This window comes from Pempheris klunzingeri, chromosome 3 (assembly GCF_042242105.1).
Source record: "Pempheris klunzingeri isolate RE-2024b chromosome 3, fPemKlu1.hap1, whole genome shotgun sequence".
Taxonomy (NCBI): Eukaryota; Metazoa; Chordata; class Actinopteri; order Acropomatiformes; family Pempheridae; genus Pempheris; species Pempheris klunzingeri.
The window spans coordinates 20531175-20554057 of NC_092014.1; the positions used below are offsets into that span (position 1 = coordinate 20531175).

General features: G+C 44.8%; 2 protein-coding genes across 2 annotated transcripts in view; one reads left to right on the forward strand and one right to left on the reverse strand.

Moving 5' to 3' along the window:
• The first annotated feature begins 574 nt into the window (after positions 1 to 574).
• Positions 575 to 18260, forward strand: LOC139223426 (adhesion G protein-coupled receptor L1-like). Its single transcript, XM_070855342.1, has 25 exons — positions 575 to 666; positions 1995 to 2208; positions 2744 to 2853; positions 3633 to 3647; positions 4913 to 5120; positions 6194 to 6458; positions 6550 to 6889; positions 6960 to 7253; positions 10079 to 10182; positions 10346 to 10531; positions 10628 to 10666; positions 10785 to 10965; positions 11067 to 11189; positions 11438 to 11655; positions 11761 to 11934; positions 12634 to 12846; positions 12980 to 13200; positions 13386 to 13452; positions 13593 to 13681; positions 14425 to 14593; positions 14693 to 14842; positions 14936 to 15032; positions 15139 to 15249; positions 15931 to 15954; positions 16228 to 18260. The coding sequence occupies exons 1-25, from the start codon at positions 597 to 599 to the stop codon at positions 18210 to 18212; spliced, it is 5667 nt and encodes a 1888-aa protein (XP_070711443.1). The 5' UTR covers positions 575 to 596; the 3' UTR covers positions 18213 to 18260.
• Positions 18261 to 20834: 2574 nt separating this feature from the next.
• Positions 20835 to 22883, reverse strand: part of LOC139198913 (phospholipid phosphatase 3-like) — a 5803-nt gene continuing 3754 nt past the window's right edge. The window contains exons 5-6 of the mRNA XM_070827895.1: positions 21780 to 21956; positions 20835 to 21678 (exon numbers count right to left, since the gene is read on the reverse strand). Of these exons, the coding sequence (XP_070683996.1) occupies positions 21580 to 21678; positions 21780 to 21956 (276 nt within the window). The 3' untranslated portion in view covers positions 20835 to 21579. The remainder of the gene's footprint in view (positions 21679 to 21779; positions 21957 to 22883) is intronic.

Here is a 22883-nt window from a genome sequence, read left to right on the forward strand (position 1 = left end):
TGGGGAAGAGATCCTCTACCCAACATCATTTATTTAGGATTACTGAAAAGTGGCCTAAGCTCTCTGCCTGTCTGTGTGTGTCTGTGTGTGTGTGTGTGTGTGTGTGTGTGTGTGTTAGGATAGAAAGATTAAGACTCTTTTATGGGTCAGTGGCCACTGTTGCTCCTAGCTAATTACGGACTTACAACACGTACTCACACCCGTACGCTTTCACCCACAAACACACACAGATGCACACACCCAGCATATCTCCTCGCTCTCTCGCTCTCTCGCTCCCTCGCTCCCTCAGACTGCACTGTGCTATCACTATGGTAACAGCAGATTGAGGGACTTTTCTCTGCAACGATTGCTCAATTGTTATCTCTATTTATCGCTCTCCTCTCTGTCTGTCTCTCCATTATTCTGTCCTCTTCCCACCCTGCTGTGGTTTCGCACGTGCTCTCATTCATTGTCAGTGCGTGTTATAGACCATCTAACACACACACACACACACACACACAGATTTCTTCAGTCTCAATCTCATTGCTTTCACTGCTTCCTCCCCAGGCTCTCCTAACGCGGCTGGTGGTGTGACGTCCTAACTCTTCCTGCCCAGCATGGCTGTGTCACTCTGGTTCCTGGGGGTGTGTGTGCTCACTCTGGCTCACGTCGCCCCCTCCTACCAAGGTAAGAGCCACGGCACCGAGGTAGTATGGTCCTGACACAACAATAGGCAAAATGAATCATGAAAAAAGTGAACCAATAGATTGTGCCGGCGCTACATAGATTTGTGTGACTCAGGTATAAGTCAGTGTTTCGTAAGTGAGCAGAGTCATCATGAAAAGTGGAAGTCAGCTCACTGCCTCATCTTGGCCAGGAAATTCTTTGACCTACATAAGCGAAAGCTTACCAAAACATTTGAAGTGTGCAGCTTGCCAAAGGGAGTGTCTCAGAAGCCGCCTGTAGCTCATTCAGCACCACAGACAGTTACAGTACACCAGCGGCATACTGATCACACAGACATGTTCGCTTTAAATGTGGATTTAATCCTCATGCAGCAAACACCTTTTCATGTGTACATGATACTCAAGATGATGTGAACAACCGGATTAAGGTAATGGTAATGTGATTTTCTTCAATAACTCTGGTTTACGCGGATTAATATGGCAGTCAGGTGAGTTTTCACACACACACACTCTAGATCCAGCCTCATAGAAGAAAGGAAAATAAAATTGTATACCTGTCAGATAGTGTTTACCAAAGACCTGACAGACAGTAGGATATGCTTCATCCTCACCGACACTGAAGATATTGTGATGAATTACATCACATGTTGGTGTCCCAGTGGAGGTGCAGTGTGATTTATGTCGACAATCACACTCTGGAAACCTTCCAGCGTTCGCTTTCACAAGTGTGCATTCAAATTAGATTTAAATTAAATTAAATCACACATGAGGTGTTAACAGTGCAGACATGTGTTAACTATGTTGTGCTTATCAAACACAGGTAGGCATGCCTAGATTGTGGTAATCAGAGTACGGTCTTTACATTTACACAACATTTGTTTAAGTGGGGAATTATTATTAGTGTTCATCAGCATACCTGCTGGTGTTTTGCACCGCTGATTATATCCCTTAAACCAGTATTTACATATACCTATGTAAATATACAGAGATGTAGATGACTGTAGACTTTTAGTCTTGTTTCTTTTCTTGTGAGTGCCCCAACTACTAAATAGCTAGAATGCCCTTTAGCTCTTCATACAGGCTCCTACAAATCACATTATCCCCTTTTTCCTATTCCTAGAGATAAAAGCAACTATGATCAAATTAATTTGCTGTCTAAGTTTACAGAACATCACAATTACTTCTGTTAACTAGACAGCTCATGGCTCAGAGTTTGGCGGCCTGGAGCCAAAGGAAAGGCTAATTGTTCTTTTATAAAAAAAAATTTTTTTCTTGCTCCTTTTCTTCTACTCCCCCCCACCCCCATCCACCTCCACCCCACATGAGCAGCTATGTCCCGGGCTGCCATGCCGTTTGGGCTGCTGCGCAGGGAGCTGGCGTGCGAGGGCTACCCCATAGAGCTGCGCTGCCCAGGAAGTGACGTGGTCATGGTGGAGACTGCCAACTATGGACGCACCGATGACAAGATCTGTGACGCAGACCCTTTCCAGATGGAGAACACACAGTGTTACCTCCCTGACGCACTCAAGATCATGGCCCAGAGGTGTGTATGTGCTGGGTTACACATCTCGCTGAGTGTATAGTGTGTTTGTGTCAGTGCTTGAATTACACAGCAGAGACACAAATTGTAATGTCATTCTTGTGCTATTTGAGTATGTGCAAACATTTTGGAAGCAGTTAAACCAATCAATGAGAGCATCTACTGTTTCGTACATGCAGTATGTGCGCTGCTGTACAACACGCATGTGGGTTCATGTCAGAAGAAACGTTAGACAAAGCCGATGCTTGTGGTGTAAGTCATGTGTGTGTGCGAGTGCAGTAATCTCTCCAGCTGAGTGTGAGTGCCTGGCTGCACCATTAGCTGTGTACTCAGCAGTGTTTTCCTAGAAGAACTGATCAATATTCAGTGAGAGGTAGAGGGAGAGTCGACAAACGGAGTGTCCTTTGCCTCCCCTTTCTTGTCTGTTAATCACTGTCCCTCCCTTCTTTGTTTTCCCATTCTGCCATCCCTGTCACTGATCCATCCATCCATCCATCCATCCATCCATCCATCCATCCATCCATCTGTTGTCCTCCAGGTGTAACAACAGGACTCAGTGTGTGGTGGTCGCAGGGGTCGACGTCTTCCCAGACCCCTGTCCTGGAACATACAAGTACCTGGAGATCCAGTATGAGTGCGTTCCTTACAGTGAGTGTGCATTTATATAATCACACACATAAACACACGCACACAAACACTATTACATGCAAATATGTGCATGTGCATGCATAACACAGAGATTTAACCTATTTTTGTCTAGCTACATTTTAGGTTTAAGGTGTTTTTTTTTTTTTTGTTCTTTAAACCTCTGATGTCGACTGTATCCCTGAGAGATTGATGGATAGAAAAGTTTTTTTTCTCAGGGGATGAATGTGTGTTATCAAGTTTGCATGTGTGAGTGTGTGTGAAATACAAAAGTTGGATGGAGAAAGTACAGAGAGGGAAACAGTAGGACATTTTCATACTGTATGTCATCTGTGTGTGCGTGCGTGCGTGTGTGTGTGTGTGCGCGCGCGTGTGTGTATGCAAGAGTGCACGTATGCACTTGCGCATGCATGCGTGTGTGTTTTCTTTTTCAGATTCACACCACAGGAGTTGCTCTCTTTTCTCCACAGGAGCCTGATTGAGGGAAGGAGAGATCAGGGGGGAGGGAGGGAGGGAAAAGGGGGAGTGACGGGGCGAGAAGGGAGGGCAGAGGAGAAGAGGGGGGTATGCAGGGTCTCTTTTGTACTTCTTCTTTCTTTTATGTGAACTATAATGTTTGTGGTGAGAATGAGTTCCAAAGTCTTTATCTGTGCAATTCTTTCTTTCTTTCTTTCTTGCTTCCTTTCTTTCTTTCTTTCTTGCTTTCTTCTCTTCACTTCCCTTCTTTCACCCTCTGACTTCTCTTTCTTTCTCTCCCTCTTTTTTTTCCTATGCTTGAGTAGAAGTGGACCAAAAAGGTAAAGACAATACATTGTAGCATCTTGATCTCTCCTTACCCCCGACCTTCCTCTTTTCTCTCCTTCTCTTCCTCTTTCTACCATTTCTCTCTTCCTCCTACCCTAGGACGTTGTTTCGTAGTCATGCTGGATGTTGCCCCCCTTTTTTCATTTCCTACTGAGTTTTTTTTTTTTCCTCCCCATTTTTTATCCATCTCTTGTTGTATGGAAACCCGTCCTTTTATCCAATTTTATCCAGGTTCTGCACCTAGTCCTACTCTTTTCTCTCTTTCTTTCTCTCTCCAGTTCCTTTCCCTCTCCTTCCTCCTTTGCTCCTGGTCGATCTCTCTGTCTCTTGTTTCTCTCCCTCTGTCTCTATGCACACACAAATATAAACATAATCTTCTTTTTACCTTTGCTCTGCTCTATTTCCTTTGCACACACAAGCACCTTTCTTTCTTTCTTTCTTTCTGTCTGTCTGTCTTTCTTTCTTTCTTTCTCCCAATCCTTCTTGTCTGATCATCCTCTTCGTGCTTATTTTCCCTTTTCTTCCCTTATAGGAAGAGCCCCTTATTTATCTTCATAGGAAAAATAAGACCAAATGTGTGTGATTATATATCCGTCTGGATGTGTGCTTACCAAGCACTGCTTATGTGTGTGAGTGTGTGTGCATGCCTATTTGCATGCCAGTGTGAGACTGTACAGTATACATATGTGTCCATACAGTTATTGACATGTGGGTGGACCAATCGTTGTGCTCGGCGTAAACTAACCTGCCCTCTCATTCACTTCAAGGCAAAATTTAGCCCCGCCCTCTGCGTCCCTGATTCTACCTCACACTCTTTTTTCACTCTTTTTGCACTAACCCCCACAGACACACACACACACACACACAGGCGCGCACACACACCCACATGCATACACACACAAAGCATATATACAGACTCACACACCTTTCATTGCAGTGTCCCTGTTGTATTACTCACCACACACACATTAACAGTGTGTGTGATTTTCAACACTTTTACGTCTCTTCTGTTGCTTTCATTTCAAGATTAGCACAGATGTTTTAAATCCCTCTCTCTTTTTCTCTTCATTCTTTTTCCCTCTTGCTGCATCAAATGCATCTAATTCAATCCATTTTTCATGCATCCATTTTCTCCCCACACCTGCTTCCACTATCTGTCCACTCTTTCCCTCGCTTCCTTCCCCGCTCTTCTTCTCCCGGCCTCTTTGTCTTCTTTCCTGCATTCTGCTGTCTACCCTTTCTAATTCCCGTCTTCCAGTTTTCGTGTGTCCCGGCTCACTGCTCAGCATCCAGCCGGCCTCATCACTCCTGGAGGCGGAGCATCAGTCGGGGGCGTGGTGTAAGGACCCATTGCAAGCTGGTGACAGGCTGTACGTCATGCCGTGGACACCATACAGGACAGAGATGCTGTATGAGTACGCCTCGTGGGACGACTACCGCCAGAACAGAGTCACCACCACCTATAAGTGAGTACTGTCTGTGTACACTGTATGTGCTGCTGAACTAGTTTATTAAACGATAAGTTACAGACAAAACAAGGTACTATTTATTGAATGTTCTTTTTGTTATTTTTTGAAAATCTATACATTAAAACGTTATTTAAAAAAAAAATAATAATAATAATTGTTCAATACTCCCAATTTTGTTAAAGTCTGAATACACAGTTTGCAGAGGTTAACTGTTTATATATATAGGAAAATGTCATTTATGCCAAAAATAAATATTAGTTGCAGCCTTTGGAGGTTAAAGTAAGAGCAACATTTCCTTTCTAACTGAGAACTTAAAGTCCCTGGAAAATTGACTTTAAAGGCAGGGTCTGAAGAATTGAAGACAAGAGTAGCTAGATTTTAAAAGTATCCAACCCTTAAAATCCTACCCTGTCCCTTCAGGCTCCCCTCCAAAGACTCCAACACATGAACACGCACTGCCTGACTACTGCTGGAGGGCAAGTCCACAATAGTGAGAGAAGACAACGCATACAATAAAAATGCACTAGGGATGCACAAAAAACTGCATGTAGCAGCTGATTCAGCTTTATGTAACTCATGGCCATTTGTTTTATTAAATCTTTTGTAGTGGTACCAGCAGCACCCACAGGTTACCACAGTAAATCCTAAGGATTACAACTTTGAACCTCTGAAAATAATATCCTTATTTATGATATTATGAATATTACACAAGCAGTGGCCTGGCATGAGCAAACAATCCCAGAACTGTCATTAGATTAAGATTCAAACAGTGCTAAATCCTGATCGGTTCATTGATTCAAATTGAAATATCCCGTCCACTTCAAAGCACAGGTGAATACACAAGGATAGAGATCCTTCATGTTCATCACCCAAAACTGATTACAGAAAATCGTGTGTTCATGTACGACCTGTGTAATGATTTTAAGGTGATAGAGAAAATAGGTTTTCAGGGCCTTTAACTCTATTTTCCTGATTAATAAGATGAATTACAACCTCATGTAAACAGTGTGAATTTGCATGTACACTCCATATTTCATTCATTCGTGTCATTTGATCATTCTCTGTCCTAGGTTGCCCAGCCGTGTGGACGGTACAGGCTTTGTGGTGTATGACGGCGCTGTGTTTTACAACAAGGAGCGAACGCGCAACCTGGTCAAATATGACCTGCGGACACGCATCAAGAGTGGCGAGGCAGTGGTTGTCAATGCAAACTATCACGACACCTCACCTTACCGCTGGGGAGGGAAGTCAGACATCGATCTGGCGGTGGACGAGAACGGCCTTTGGGTGATCTACTCTACTGAGGCCAATAATGGACGCATCGTGGTCAGCCAGGTGCAGTAGGAGGACTGAAAACAGAATGAAGATTGGAAGGAGTTTTTTTTGCTGAATTTTCTCATCTTCCCATGTCTTTTTTGTTGGTCAGGTGAACCCGTATACCCTGCGCTTCGAGGGCACGTGGGCCACCGGCTTTGACAAGCGTGGGGCGAGCAACGCCTTCATGGCCTGTGGTGTCCTCTACGCCGTGCGCTCCGTCTTCCAGGACGATGAGGGGCAGGCAGAAGGCCGAGTCGGCAGCGACATGGTGGTTTATGCCTACGACACCAGCCGTGGACAGGAGCTGCCCGTTCAAATACCTTTCCCCAACCCTTACCAGTACATCTCCTCCATAGACTACAACCCCAGAGACAACCAGCTGTATGTGTGGAATAACTACTACGTGCTGAGATACCCGCTACAGTTCACACCGCCTCCACCCACTAAAGGTTTGTGAAACAACTGCACTTGTGTATTTGTTATGAAAGAGGAGAATCAACAGTGTTTCCCTCCCTTCAGGTCCCCTCTCCTCTCTGATGACGACCGTCCGCTCCTACACAGCCACTGTCGCACTGACCCCAGTGCGGCCGTCGGCCTCTCACCCAATTGGCGTCATCAACCGAGGACCCTTTGATCAGCGGCCGATCACAGCCATGGTCCCTCTGACCCCGCGCCCACCTCTGCGTGTCCCCTTGGCTCCCGGGGCCCCCGGTCAGGTGGGAGGATGTGAGAGCCGGGTGGCACGAGGGGTGCAGTGGCCGCCCACCCTGAAGGGAGAGACAGTGGAGAGGCCCTGCCCTAAAGGGTCACTGGGTAGGTGTGACACTTATGTGTGCGTGCAGATGTGCGTATGCCAGTCTGTGTGTTGCGTTGTGCTGTGTGTGTGTATGTGTGTGTGGTATTTGCATGCGTGTGTCTGTATCTCGTTTCCCTTTGAAATGTAGTCGGATGTCCTCTCTTTGAACTTGCCTTCAGATGAGCGAGAAGAAGAAAGAGGTTATAGAGTTGAGACAAGCTGAGTTCATCAGCTCTTCCTCTCGCTGAGCAGCTGTCTCCAGCCCAGCGCTCCCTTGGAGGAGAAAAGCTGTTATGCAGATTATGCAGATAAGCCTGTGGTACATTTTGCCTCATCCTCATCATGTTGAATAGTTTAGACATGGTCACAGCACAGAGGTGATGATTACACCGGGGGAATAATCTAATATTAAATCATGTTTATAACTGAAAACGGGTGTGGCTGTTGACTTACACTTACACCTAATTTACAGAACTGGTGTGTGACAATTGCTGTTGTACCCTAATAGTGGTAATAATAATAACAATAATTAAATGAGAATAAAACCAAAAGACATAAGCACATAAGGAGTGAAAACAATGAAAAAGAATAAAACAGCTTGAATAAAAACACATCAAACATTACTAAAAGCTCTTACAAAGAGAACAGTTTTAAGATGAGATTTAAAAGACTAAAGAGACTTAGTGTATCTGAGTTTAGTGGGCAGAGAGTTCCTCTTTGTCACCAACTGTGACCTTGGAATAACTTGCAGGGCTCCATTTGCTGATTTTAGTGGATGAAAGAGCCTACAAATATATTTCGGGAGAAGGACGTTTAAGCCTTGAAAATAACAAAGCCACTGCAGGGAGGCGAGCACAGAGGTGATGTGCCCATGTCTCTTTGTTCCAGTAATAAAATACCATGTAAACGAAGCAGAATTTTAATCCTTTATGTAATGTTTGCAACAATTTAACAGATAGAGAGCTCCACTTAACTCTTCAGAGTCTCGGACCGCCCGTCGGCATCAAAGACACAAACACAAAGAAAGCAAGCTAAACAGTTTTAATGGGAAACACAAAGGAAAATGAGAAGTAGTAAAAAACTGCCATTTTACCCCAAGACTCTGGAGGGTTAAAAGACAGAGAATTGTCACCCACCTGCTGCTTTGCTGAGCTTTTGAGCCTCTTTTAGCTCATAGTTTTGTATTTATGCTACATTTGCTGTATGATTCAGTCACAGAGCTCCCCTCAGCAGCAGACAGCTGTTTTTAGCAAAAAAGCTCTGATAACACCCTCTGCACGCAAACCTGCACAGCACCCGATGGCACCCAGACAAAGCTATGAATGCTCTCTGGTGAAGACAGCCAAACAAGCTAATAAGGCAGCAACCCAGATGTTTTTGTCAAGATTCTGGAGTTGATGAAGACCAAAACAGAGACAGGAGGAGAGTAAATATTGTACCTGCATTCAGCAGGTGACTCCAAATGTATGCTGATGTTGCTTCGTGTTAGCTGGATATGTAAATTTGCGGGGTTTTTTGCACTTTACGTGGAAAGAAAGCAAAGAATCTCAACCTTTGTTTTCCTTACATGTCAAGAGTTTTTAATCCTGTGTAACGGTCGATATAACTTTTTCTTGTACCTTATTATGGAGTCTTTCTGTACATAAGTGGCAAAAGAAAATCTAATTCTGTCAAAGAAGGCAGAAAAATGGGAGTTGATGTCAAATTCAGGAGGCGATAAGAGCCAGACAGTAGCCTAGCTACAGAAACAACAGAGCGGTAGCCCAGACAAAAGTGTTCCAAAAAAAGAAGAAGGAGCTGCAGCGGGCCCGCTCCACCATGGGAAGCTCAGAAATGGAGGAAGAAGAACCACTTAGTGGCCCGATGGAAGTGCGTGTGTGACGAGTGTATAGGAAAATTGAAATGCCGCTGAAAGGTACAGATAGGTACAGAAAGAAAGGTACATGCTGAGTGGACACAGATGGCCGAGAAAATGGGACAAAGCTTAATCATAATAGGAAGTTTGAGTAAAGCTCAGCAAAACATTGGTTCATGTTCATATGATGAGATGGGGGTTCAGCGATTGCCAGCGGAGCTCCTGTTCTCACTGAGTCCTCTGTGAGAGTTGCTGTTGGAGATTTTTAGCCTTTTTACATTCTTACCACCAGCCAGCCCCTTGGGTCTAAGTAGGGAAAATTAGAAAGGGATAAAATTGTCTGATTTTGTTGAATAATAATTGCCTTCATAAAGTTTGATTGATATTATCATTTCATCGCTGCAAGCTTTTACATAACTTAAGAAAGTACACTATCTGCAGTTAAAGTGAGGGCTTATTGGTATTTATTAGAATCTGTTAAAGGATAACTAAAGTGCTCTCACATAGTGTCAGGCCTCTAGGGTGCTAGTGAGAAGGTTATGGGGAAAGCTTTAGGAAGAAGACAGTTTATTGCTGGATGAATCTCCAGTCTATTCTGATAAGAAACTTGTTCTGTAAGAAAACAGGCAGGCTAATCTTAACCACTTTAATGTGAGAGCTGGTCTGGACTCCTGTAGTCCAGGGTAACACAGATTTATCCGTCATTGGACTCCAGTAGACACATGGGCACAACATTTAGGGTTTATTTCCTAAAAATATTATAATAAACTTCATTCAGATGTTATTGTTTTATTTAATCCAGCCACAGTTCATCTGAACAACTGCTACTAGAAAATTGCAAAAGAAAATGTTGCATGCAAGGGTAAAAGACACGTGGGAAAACATGTGCATGGATAAACAGATAGTGGCAAACCACCTCAGGTCCTGTGGAACACGGACTGTTCTTTCTCTCTCTGACTGCCTGTGTCGCCCTGCCTGTCTCTGCAGGTATAGCCTCCTATCAGTGCATGCAGTCTCCAGTGGGCTGGAGCTCCAGAGGGCCTGACCTTTCCAACTGCACCTCTCCCTGGGTCAGCCAAATCGCACAGAAGGTTAGTTACACATTCACACACACACACACACACACACACGCACATGCGCACATACACACATACACCCACACACACTGTGCAAATGCCCTAAAGCCAGTCAGCAAGCAGTTCTCTCTGAAATGTCAAAATATTTGACATTATAAACACCCCCACCTCACTCCAGATTAAGAGCGGAGAGAACGCGGCCAACATCGCCGGGGAGTTGGTCAACCTGACCCGGGGGCGGATCTATGCCGGTGATGTCAGCATGTCCGTCAGGCTAATTGAACAGCTATTGGACATCCTGGACTCCCAGCTGCAGGCCTTGAGACCAGCCAATAAAGAATCAGCAGCACGCAATTACAACAAGGTAAACTGTTCCTGTTGCCAGTGCAGATGTGTACTTGACCTTTCCTGGAAATGAAATGATGGTGATTGTAACAAAAGATGTTTGTCCTCTTTTCAGCTGCAGAAGAGGGAACGCACATGCAGAGCTTATGTTCAGGTAAGATAGATAGATAGATAGATAGATAGATAGATAGATAGATAGATAGATAGATAGATAGATAGATAGATAGATAGATAGACAGATAGGACTAAAACACTGTCCTTTTCTCTGTCAGGCCGTCGTTCAGACAGTTGATAATCTGTTGGGTCCTGAGGCTCTGGTGTCCTGGGCGGATATGAGCAACGTTGACCAGTCCCGCTCAGCATCACTGCTCTTAGATGCGGTAGAGAAAGGAGCGTTTCTATTGGCTAACAATCTCTACGAAGGCCGCTTCAGTGACCGGGCACCGAATGTTGGTAGGTGGTTTTTCTCTTTTTTTAGTGGCTTTGCTCCACAAATTGTGGAAATTACCAGTTCAGTTAACCTTTTGTGCATATTTGTTCCTCTATGTGCGCAGATCTGGATGTGTATGTGCTAAACACAGAGGCAGATATACAGGACCTGACGTTCCCTCACTCCTACGACAGCGACAGCATCTTGCAGATATCAGCATTGGCTCTGCAACAGTACAGCAACAATGGTTTGTGGGACACACCAGAATTAATAAACATTGTGTACAATGAAAGCTCAGCATTATTCAGCATATTGCCTGTGTTGTTAAACCATGCGTTATGTGCTTTCCTCCACATGTCAAAAATCCAAACATTATAAAATATAAGATAAAACTGTCCCTTCCTTAACATGATGAATCAGAAAACACTTTTAGAAGTACAGATATGTTGTACCTGTCTTCACTCTGTGTTCTACCCTCTGTGGTTTCCTCTGCAGGCCAGGTGAAGCTGGTCCTCACTCTCTATAAGAACCTGGGCTCCTTCCTGACCACCCAGAACTCCACTCTGCGGCTCGGGCTGGGGCTAAGCCAGGGGTCAGAGGCCAGGCGTAGGAGCCTGGTGGTCAACTCCCATGTCATCTCCGCCTCTGTGCACAGAGGATCCAACAGAGTGTACCTCTCTGAGCCGGTGATCTTCACCCTCAGACACCTGCAGGTCTGCTTGGGAGCCTGTCTCCCTCAAACTTTAGCAAATTCCCACCATTGTGCATGTTTTGGTGTTCTTCATAGGCACTGATGTGTGTTTTGTTTGCGTCCACAGCTGGAGAACCACTTTGGCCCCAACTGTTCTTTCTGGAACGCATCAGGGGTTTCTGGGAGTGGCAGGTGGTCTACGCAGGGCTGCCGCCTGTTACACACCAACAACACACACACTACCTGTGCCTGCAACCACCTGTCCAGCTACGCTGTCCTCATGACATATCAGCAACCTGCTGTAAGTAACACATATGACAAAAACAACACGCAACAGCAGACGGAGAGCAGAAAGCTACACTGTGGGTTTCTTTCTGCTTAATTTGTGTGACACTGAAACAATGAAAACAACAATGGACAAGGTTTTGTTGTGTGTATCTTGCATTTGTTCCTATGTGGTGATCAAGAGTGGGAAAGTCCTGTGTTACACATTATTCTTGCCACAGTTTTTTCATTCAGTGGCCAGGTGCCAAAGTTGAACCTCATGAATCCAGCCCCATCTTTGATCACCAAAGGCTTCCTGACTCCACCTTTATGCACATTTTTTACTGCAGCACAGTTAGAACTCACCCCGACCGTGGTCTCTGAAATGTTGTTTAAAAATCAAGCACAGACGGGCTGATAATTGCGGGTTGTAAGAGGGAGAGAGGGAGAGAGAGAGATAAATGCTGCAGGGTATTTTTTTATGCCATGAAATTTAATTAAGCATTTCTGTGCAAGATGTTCTCTTTGTTGGGTGTGATTTTATTCATTTGAATGGATGTTATGTAACACCCAGGGACACAAACAGAGGCAAAGACTCACAAGCACGCCACATGGCAAAATGCATCCACCTGCACCAGCACATGCTTTTACATTCATACATGCACTCTTTGTGATCACATTGAAAATGGTCTTTAATCACTCTGCTCTTTCTTTTCTCTCTGCTTCTCTTTACCAGTTAGGAGTTGGTGTAGAGGAGCTTCTGGTCTATGTGGTTTCCTGGGTGGGGATCTCTGTAGCACTGGTGTGTTTGGCCACCTGCCTTACCACCCTGTGCTGCCAGGGGGCGCCCTGGCACACAGACCACAGCACCATCCACTGCAACCTGTGGGCCAACCTGCTCATCACCGAACTGCTCTTCCTCGTGGGTGCCAACAAGACTCAGTACACAGTGAGTGCTCAGATATCGGACAGATACAGAACAGAGGCCGAGAAGGTGAACATTATAGTATTGTGTGATGTGGTGGATGTTACTGTTCTTTCTTTTTTGTAAAATATTCCTCCTTCTCCATCCAAATTTCCAGGTTGTGTGCTCCATCATTGCTGGCCTGCTGCACTTCTCGCTGCTCTCAGTGTTTTGCTGGTTGTGTCTGGAGGGGGTGGAACTGTACTTGCTGCAACGGGAGGTGTTTGAGGGACGCAACTCCAGGAGGAAGTATTTCTATCTGTGTGGCTACTCTATTCCTGGGCTGGTGGTGGCTGTGTCCGCAGCCATTGACTTCAGAGGCTACGGCTCAAAAACAGCGTAAGTTGACAAGCGTGTGTGTGTGTGTGTGTTTCTGTGTGTCCATGTGCACAGTTTTTAATGGGAGTGGTTACTTTAATACATCTGTAAATTCGTGGGTCTGACTTTGTTGTTTTGGAGGTTCTTATTTTATTGTGATTTGTTTGTATGTTTCTGTGTGTGTGTGTGTGTGTGTCTGTGTGTAGATGCTGGCTGCGAACAGACAATTACTTCATCTGGAGTTTCCTCGGACCCGTTGGTGTTGTCGTTACGGTGAGTTTTTCATTTTTTATTTTGAGTCATTGTAATACCCTCATGTTTAGTCATTATACACAACATTAATTAATGAATACAATATTAATGAATGAATACGATGTTAAGCGTTGTTTGCTTTTTATTCTTTCTGACCTCAGTTGAACCTGGTTGTCTTGGTGATGACCTTACACAAGATGCACAGCACTGCTGCTTTGAAGCCAGACTCCAGTCGCCATGACAACCTGAGGTAAGTTCAGCGTTACATGCTGGTCTGTTGAAGCTGAGCTCTTTGTGTTTCAGTAGCTTTGGCTTCAATTATACAGTCATTAGAAGAGGACAGAAGCATTAATGAACTGAGAAGGGGAACTAGATTGATAAAAACTAACTTTACTGAGTGTAAGTTTTCCCCCGACTTCACTCTGCTAAATAAGCCTCATAGCTGAGACAGGGAGCCAATTATGTGAAACAGATGTAAGATTGTCTTTCTGTTGTCTTAGTAGAGCTTCAGAATTTCATTGTGGCCTCAGCTGCATTTTGAATAGTTTCAAGTCAAGCATTCACAGCTTTTGGAAGACCAGAATAAAAGGCACTCAAATATCTTCATTCTTTTTCTTATTCTTATTGCATTCTCTTGAGTATGTAAAGGTCAAACCCTTGCAGTCCTGTACAAATGAAAAATGGAAGTTAAAAAAAAGGGAGCTACGGTGTGTGTTAGTAATGTCCATAACCACTCTGATGGATGTTGATGTGTGCAAGCCCTCTCTGAACCTGCAAGTCATTGATATTAGTTACAGGCACCCCGGCTCTCTTTGTCTCCATGGTTGACCTGTAAAGTAGAAGAACAGTTAAACCGTCGCTGCTATTTTAAGCGCTGGTCTGAAAAATCGAATGAGAAAAGCATTCTAACAGATTTAGGTGAGTGACCTCTTGTTGTCAGAATGAAAATAAAATGCGATTTATCTCGTGCCCCTCCTCCACCGGTGTCTCCAGGGCGTGGGCGGTGGGTTCCTTGACGCTGCTCTTCCTGCAAAGCGTCACCTGGTCCTCTGGCCTGATGTTCCTGTCTGCTCCGTCTCTCCTCTTGGCTTACCTCTTCTCCTCCCTCAACACCGCCCAGGCCCTCCTCATCACTATCCTGCACTGCACCCTTGCCCGGAAGGTATGTCTCCGTGTTCATGTGTAATTTTGTAATTGCAAGAATGTGACTGTAAAGTCATCATTTGGGGCTAAAGTGATATGTTTAAATATTGTGTCATAGGGTCAGAAGGACTACGGCCGGTGCCTGCGTCTCTCGCAGTGCTGCGCCACTTCATCTTCCAGCTCTCCAGACTCGGTGAAGGGTGCTGCCCTGCGGTCCAACAGCCGCTACACCAGCAGCCAGAGCCGGAGAGCTACTGCCAATAGACAAGTACATTAAATACACTCTGCCTCTTTGACTCTCTCTCTCTCTCTCACTTTGTCCGAGTCAGTTTTGACCTTGTGTGGAATATTTCTGTTCCAGAGTCGAATCAGGAGGATGTGGAACGACACTGTTCGCAGACAGACTGAATCGTCTTTCATCGCCGCAGACGTTAACAACACGCCCACTCTTAACCGAGGTAAAGATTACTGTATTTTTTCTTTTTTTCTTTTAAACCTCAGCGTTGCCCCCTCTGCTCTGCAAGAATGTTATATTTATTTGTCTCTCTCTCTCTCCATCCTCAGCAGCTTTGGGGAACCATTTCCTCACTAATCCAGTGTTGCAGACTCATGCTGGAGCCTCTCCTTATGACACGATGCTGGCGCAGGGATACAATCAACCCTTCACTTCCACAGGTACATTTCACCACAACGTTCTGTGACTCCTCCTAATTTTACTTACTCTCCCTCTCTATGTTGGTTTCTTTTACTGTCCTTTTACTTGTGTGTACCATGGTACCTTGCAGAACTCTTATGCCACATTGAAAAATATCTACTGAAGGCCGCTGACAGATGTAGTGACTTTTAAGTGTCTACTTTTTGTATTTTGTTTGTTAAAGAGAGCCCGACCTATACTAGATATTTGAAGGCAAAACTGATTTGTAATTGGAGTTTTTAAAATTATAAGCCACATATACGTATCTGAAGGACAAAGGCTGTGACACTATTAACAAAAAGAGAGTTTGTCAACTTTTCAAGTTAAGGCATAGTTTTTACATAACATAAAAAAGACAGTCTCTACATTAGCTGAAACATCTTTGGCATGTTTACCCACCAATGCCAGCATACCTTATTATATGGCGATAATCAATCAGGCCCTGAATTTTCCAGTGTGGCCTAAAACTTTTGCTCAGTACAGTTTATCATTTTTCAGTGTCTGTACAGTATATGTGTGGAGTTAAAATCTGATGTGGTTTTGTTTTATACCAGTGTGTTGTTCTGTTTTTAGTTTTTGGCCTTGTTTGACCTTGGGATCTCTGTCTTTTAAATGTTTTTTGACCCTCTCCCTCTCTGTTTCTCTGTCTTAACGTGGACCAGTAGGAACCTTCAGAAACAAGCAGAGTATGAACTCTCCTTTATTGTGCTCACTCAAATCATTGAGCGCCACTTCCACGTGTACTGTGGTTCAATTCATAGACAATCTGTGCAATATTTGCACAAAGTAATTATTCATAGCCCATTCATAGATCATACCCAGATCTTCTTGGTAAAGCCACACCCTCAGTAGGCACATGAACCCTAAACTCTGCTCATTCATTCATATGTTCATTCATGTGAACCTCTTCGTATTATGTCACTGTTTGGTAATCAACATCTTCATGTTTCTTCCAACAGAGGGTGTTGTGTCCCAGAGCCAAGAGTCCTGTGGTTTGGACAGTGTGTGTCTCAATGGAGGCTACACCCCCAACACCTTCACCCTGCACGGTCTGGGAACCACACCGGGGTCCCGAGCTGGAGTGGTGGGCAGCACTGACCTTCTGAGGGAGGGAGGAGTTGGAATAGGAGGGGATGACATCTCCCCAGCTCTCCTCACCCCCCATGGGGCCGCAGACCTGAGCAGCGGTACCGGAATGCGCCGCAACCTGTCTGATGCAGCCGCGCTGGAAAAGATGATCATCTCAGAGCTGGTGCAGAGCAACCTGAGGCCCTCGGCTGCCATGCCTGTTCCCCCAGAGCGCTACGGAAGCCTGGCGAGGCCTCACCACCACGACAGGGCGGCTCTCACTCACACTGCCACTCTAACTCGACACCCACAGCCACCCCAAGAGGGCTGGGCTGCCACCATGCAGCCAAACACACGCCAGAATACACAAGAGGGCTGGCCGCATACGAGACACCACACACAAGACGCTGAGACACATTCCACACCACGTGGACAAGATCACGCCACCACGCCACGCTTGCAGGATGGCTGGTCACATTCACGGGCCTCTGGAGATTCTGAGTCCCGTGAGCTGCTTAAAGACGGGGACTTGTCTCAGCTGCAAGGCACTCTGGGTCGCCGCGGGCTCCAGGACAGGCAGCAAGCGCGTCCCCCTGATGTTCAGGCTCGGCCCTACTCCACGCTCAGTCGCACTCCTGGTACTCTGTCCCGCCACCGCAGCACAGTGGAGTCGAGCGGAGGAACGGACAGAGACAGAGAGAGGGACAGGGAGAGAGACAGGGATCGTTATCGGGACAGGCCCCTCCCGCCTCCTCCTCCCCCTCCCCCACAGGAGTCTGAGCCCCTGTACAAGGCTCTGGAAGAGCCGCTGCTGATGAAACAGAGGGACACAGGCGTGGAGACATGGAGAGGCGGCCAGGACAGAGAGAAGGACGAGACATTTCTCTTAAAAAGGGAGGGAATGATGGACGAATGGAGGGGAGGAACGGAGAGAGGGAGGGACGAGTCTTTTTCCTCTCAGAAGAGAGATGGAGAGATCGATGAATGGAGAGGTAGAATGGAGAGAGGGAGGGAGGAATCTCATCTTCTGGAGAAGAGAGGTGGAAGGATGGAGGTGTGGCGAGGAGGAGCAGAGACTGAGCAGGAAGAGACTTTTATAACTCAGAAGAAAGATTTCGCGATTGACGGATGGAGAGGCGGGATGGAGAGAGAGAAGGATGAATCCTTGTTTTTAAAGGACAGAGATGGATGGAGAGCAGGGATTGAACGAGAGAATGAGAAACAGAAGGATAGAGCACTGGATGTGTGGAGGGGAGGGATGGATATAGACAGAGAAGAGTCTTTCCTGTTTGAGAACAAAGATGGAGGTCTGGATGCGAGGAAAAGAGGATCTCTTCGTTACCATGGCGAACGAGAGGATTCTGACAGCTTTGCTCTGCCTTTGACCCCTGACCTCGACCTCGACCCTGACTCCTCGCCTATCTACGCCCGGGATTCAAACCCTTCCCCGCTCTACCCCGGAGATCGACGCTCACCGCCAATCAGCATCTTCCCCCGCAGCTCCCCCCCGACGAATATCTTCGCTCCTCGAGACACTAATTCGCCTCCAAACAATGTCTACTCCCGCCACTCCCCCCAAGTGTACAGCCGGAGCAGCTCCCCTCCTCGCTTCTACACCCGCACCTCCCCTCCGACCCTCTCGTACCCCGACAGCAGCCCCGAAGGTCCAGAAGAGGTCAGCCCCACTGGCCAGCCCCAGCGGCCCGCCCTGGAACTTCCCTACAGCCTGGGGCGACCCCCACTGGGCCCAAGGCCCAATCACCTGCAGACCTTCTACCAGCCGCCGCCGCTGGCATCCAATGGAGAGGCAGTGTACACAGCAGAGCCCACCTCTGAGGGAGACGACGGGCAGATGCAGCGGGTGACGAGCCTGTGACTAGGGCGGTGGTGATCGGGGCATAGAAACCAGGCAGGAGGAAGAAGGAAGTGATAACAACAATTAATGATGATCAAACTGGTGGAAATGATGATGATGATGATGATGATGATGATTACGGTGACACAGTTGAGGGTAGTGATGATGGATGATGATGGTAATGATGATGACAGTGACGGCTCCTCCCTGCTTCTATCTCCCGATCACCACGAGACTTCCCCCTTTTCATGTTTTGTTACTTTTCTATGACTGTGATCCATTTTTAACTCTTCCTCCTCCTCTTCCTCTACCTCCTCTCTCTTTCCTGAAAACCTGCTGTGTCTTCCCTCAGCTCATCAGTGCTTATCCTTCTTTGCCCATCGTCTGAGTTTCTATTGGTTCATCGGCTGGGTGTTTTCCCTCCCTGTAGCAAGCAAACAGTTTGTCAAAGAAGCACTTGTGTGTTGCCAAAAAATCCTTTCAAAGAACATGTGCATGACTTTATAGTGGCTTTACAAGGCTACATAATGTAGGAGTGCTGAAGTGTGTGTGTGTGTATGTGTGTGTGAGCGTACATGCGAGTGTGTGTGTAGCTTGATGAGCATGCGTGTGTGTATGTATGTGTGTGTGTGTGTGTGTGTGTGTGTGTGAGTGCGAGTGTGTGCCTGTATATACATCATTCTTGTATAATTAATGTATCACAGTGAAGCATTTTATCAATATCAACTGGGGGGCCTCTTACACACATCCCCTCCGACTGATTTTGAACTCTTGACCAATCCCATTTTCACATCGAGACCAAAACCTCCGCCCCCCCGCCGCCCCTCCACCTGCCACTAACTGTTGGTGATGGAACTCGTTGCCATGGAGTTTGTCATAGCAACAGAACTCTTGAACTCCAGAGCCAGAGATATCATATAAAACCTCAGAACTTTTCTGCAGCCCCCTGAGATCCTTGTACATATCGACCTCAAGTGTTCTGATTGTCTTGTATTGCTATTGAAGTTGAAGTAAACATGTGAAATAAATATTCCTGTCTCTCTCTTTGTGTGGCTGTACAGAGAGAGGGAGGGTTTCAGAAAAAAGGAAACTCTGCCGCGGAAAAGGAGAGACTGATATATATAGGCATATCGTAAAAAAACAAAAGCGCAGTGGTTGAATAAAAAGATTTTAAAAAATAGTGTTACAGTGGTTTAATGCAGCTAACAACTTTTACTCAAGTACTGTATTTAATGTGCTTTTGTTTAACTTGAGTACTTCCTTTTCCTACTGTTATACATCTACTTTACTACATGTCAGAGGAAAATATTGCACTTCTTGATCCCCTACATTTACTCTACATGACAGCTACAGTTATTAGTTACTTTGCTGTTTTTATATATCAAACATATAATTATTTCATATAATATGAAATAGTGGTACAGATTAAAGACAATAGTATATAACAGCTAAATTAGCAACATTTTAACGCTTCTTACATATCCATTCATCTGTACCAATAATCTAATAATTATGCATCGCTGTCTAACTTCTGCTGATAATACTTCCCTACTATCACTTAGATATTGAGAATTTTTACGTTATGGTATTACAGCTCTTACTCAGGTAAATGATGTGTGTACTTCCACCACTGTGATAGAGGAAAAGGTTACTTCGTGTTAGATGAATTGGGGCTATAAAGAGCTTTATCAGCTTTAACTGACTACCAGAAAAATCATATTGTAGGAAATGTAGGGCATGCATGCCAACAAGGTAAAGATGGACTGTCAGTCAACACAGGGCCGACTCAGAGAAAAGAGTGTGTGAGAAAATTAGGAGTTGAAGTGCAGCTGCGTGGACGTTATTCTCCATGAAAATGATACCTTAAAAGATATCTGAGTTTCCAATAGGATATATGGTCAGAACTGTTTGTTGAACTTGTTTCTTAAAGCTGCACTTATCGATATTTTCATATGAAAAATACATCAAATGTGTGATGTGAAAGGTGTCGCTCATAGTGACAAACCCAGAGAGACTCATCGCCCAATTCTGATCCCCTCACCTCTAGCTCAACATTTTAGCATCTTTCAGCTAATTGTTTTGGTTTACTGTTTACTGTTTTGGTTCATTCACACCTCTCTAATCAACCTCATTTCCAGCAGCAGCAGGCAGCAGGTTTCAGCAAAAAGTGCACACTACCTGCCCAGCACCAAATGGCAGACCAGAAACAGAGCCAAAGCACAGGGACTAATGGACTTTCATTAATCAGGTGACCAGAGAGTCATTGCTCATTCTCAAATAGGCTACTGTTTTGCTTACATGTTCACAGTATTAACTTTATAAAGTGATATTATGATAATGTGTGTCTTTCTTGCATTGCCTAAAAGTGGCTGTGTAATTTATGCAGCATTAACTTCAGGATGTACTGTTATCATCTTTAAAAGATTATGCAATAACAGCTATAAATTTTATTCATACAATGTGCATGTATTTTAGGAACAATTTCACAGCCTGAGCTTAAGGACAAGGATCTTTTTTTTTTTTTTTTATAAAAATCACATTTTTCTTTAATGACGTGTGATCTTTGACTGGTAAGTAGTCTAGCAACATACATTAGCATTGAAAAAGGCAGACATCTAGTAGCATCCATATTTTTCAAACAAGGACTATATCTGTTATGTAGATATACTCCTCCTCATTCTCTCAGTAATACAATAAGTATACAGCACACTGCGGGACGGACATATCCTACCACATCTAAATAGTACAACACATTAGGAAAATGAGTTGCTTTCTCGCTATTTGTGCTTTCCTTCATCACCATTACATTCACTGGGTTTATGTAAAAACGAACAAACAAGCAAAACAGCTACAAGATATATTACATGTTTGTATAAAATATATTACATCCTACGTATCAAATCATTACAAAGTGGTAATTAATAATACTAACATGGAAATCAAAAAGTGCTTTTACAGTATCATTCGAGTACAAAAGCTGTATATATTTACAGGTGACGTATAGAGTGGTAGTGGTGTAGTGGCTTTTGTGTGTTCAGGATTCAGTCGTCTCTTCTCACAGGTAAACATCACATGTGAAGTTAAGGTCAGTCACAAGGACAAAGGCTCTAGTACGGCGGCTGCACACACGACGCACCAGCCGAGCAGCCAAGCAGCCAGCCTAGTTTTCAGCACCATCCCTCTTTCTTTCTCTCAGGTCATACAGTATGTTGTCTCTTTTGAGCCACTTACTCTCTCCTTCTCTCTCTGGCACTCTGTCCGAATACTGAGGTATGTGGTTTGACTTCACAGGAAATGGTCTCACATTCTTCAAATCTCTTGTCTATCCAAACCAGACTACAGGCAGTAGGTGAATGTTGCTACAGGCAAGGGTTGGTAGACGTAAGGTTTAGCAGACAGTGTGGTGGGGCGACAAGGGGCTATCCGGGGTCTCCGTCGGAGAGAGCCCTGAGCTCGGGCCTTTGAACATGGACGAGATGTGGAAGGCCTGGGAAGCACACAAGCATATGCCCAACCTTAAGATTTCAACGCACGCTGTCATGAGGACACGCGCTGATGCACAAAAACAAGCAGGCAAGGTATACTGACCACCCAGTAAGCGGTGAGGGCTCCCTGTATGTAGCCTGTTAGCACGTCGGACGGGTGGTGCCTGTAGTCTGAGATGCGGGTCAGACCTGTGTAGACTGCCAGCAGAATCAGGAAGAACTGCAGCGCTGGCCTCAGCAGCCGAGCCCCACGCCATGTCAGCCGTGCCTGCAGGTAAAACTACAGGACAAGAAATGGATGTGATGTTATTTAGTGCGCAGAACAATATGGAACAACAGGTGTCACTGTAAATAATATCCAAACTGTAATTTTTAATATTTAGGGAAAATATCTAGGTCTTTATGCCCTTTTAGTTTACCTAAACTGCAGAAAGAAGCAAGTATTTATTTGAAACTGTCTGATACTAAAGATACCCATCAGTACAGAGAGAGACCTCATACTCACCACTTGTGTATTCGTTAATTAGCAAGTACTGTGGAAGTCAGTTTGTGCTAGGTTGATTGAATGCAATTTTATTCCACAACAAGTCAGTTGGTATATCGGTAATAACCCTGGTGATACCTTATTCAAGATTTCAAGGATCATTATTGTCATAGCAGCACACATTTTCACATGAGCTAGCGCAAAAGTGAGACAGCTGGCTCTATTTGTTTGCTTTTAGCAGTACGTACAGTATTACTAAACAAATTAGCACTTAAATAAATTACCATTAACTGAATCGCAATACGGTGAATCTGAAGCTTTTGGGAATCATTGGGGGTCGAAGGAAAGTTGCCCGCTTTGTTCAGTTGAGTCTTTAGTTTTAATAATAATAATAGCTTGGATATATATATTACATTTTAGATAACATGCTAGACAAATATATAAAAAGTAGGCAGACGGAAAGGTAGCAGATGTGAGTGTCATCCGGGGGAGGGAGGTTGTAGGCTGTGGTGAACAGAAATACTGTATAACACTAAGTTATTGCAGTTGTTTCGGTCATGGTTTAGAAACTGATGTTTATCTGAGAAGTAAAATGTATAGACACAATTTCCCTCCAGATTCATGAGATGCAGTGCCTGAAATACGGTACAATATTCAGTGCATTTGATGGAGCTTCCAACATCTAGAGTTACGGTGAAGATAAACAACCTTGTTGGTTTTTAT

What these genes read in the sequence shown, in the direction of transcription:
- LOC139223426 (XM_070855342.1), top strand. Translation starts at nt 597, where the DNA reads ATGGCTGTGTCACTCTGGTTCCTGGGGGTGTGTGTGCTCACTCTGGCT. An exon ending in CGTCGCCCCCTCCTACCAAG is followed by an intron (nt 667 to 1,994) that starts GTAAGAGCCACG and finishes CCACATGAGCAG; the next exon opens with CTATGTCCCGGGCTGCCATG. An exon ending in GGCTACGGCTCAAAAACAGC is followed by an intron (nt 13,201 to 13,385) that starts GTAAGTTGACAA and finishes GTCTGTGTGTAG; the next exon opens with ATGCTGGCTGCGAACAGACA.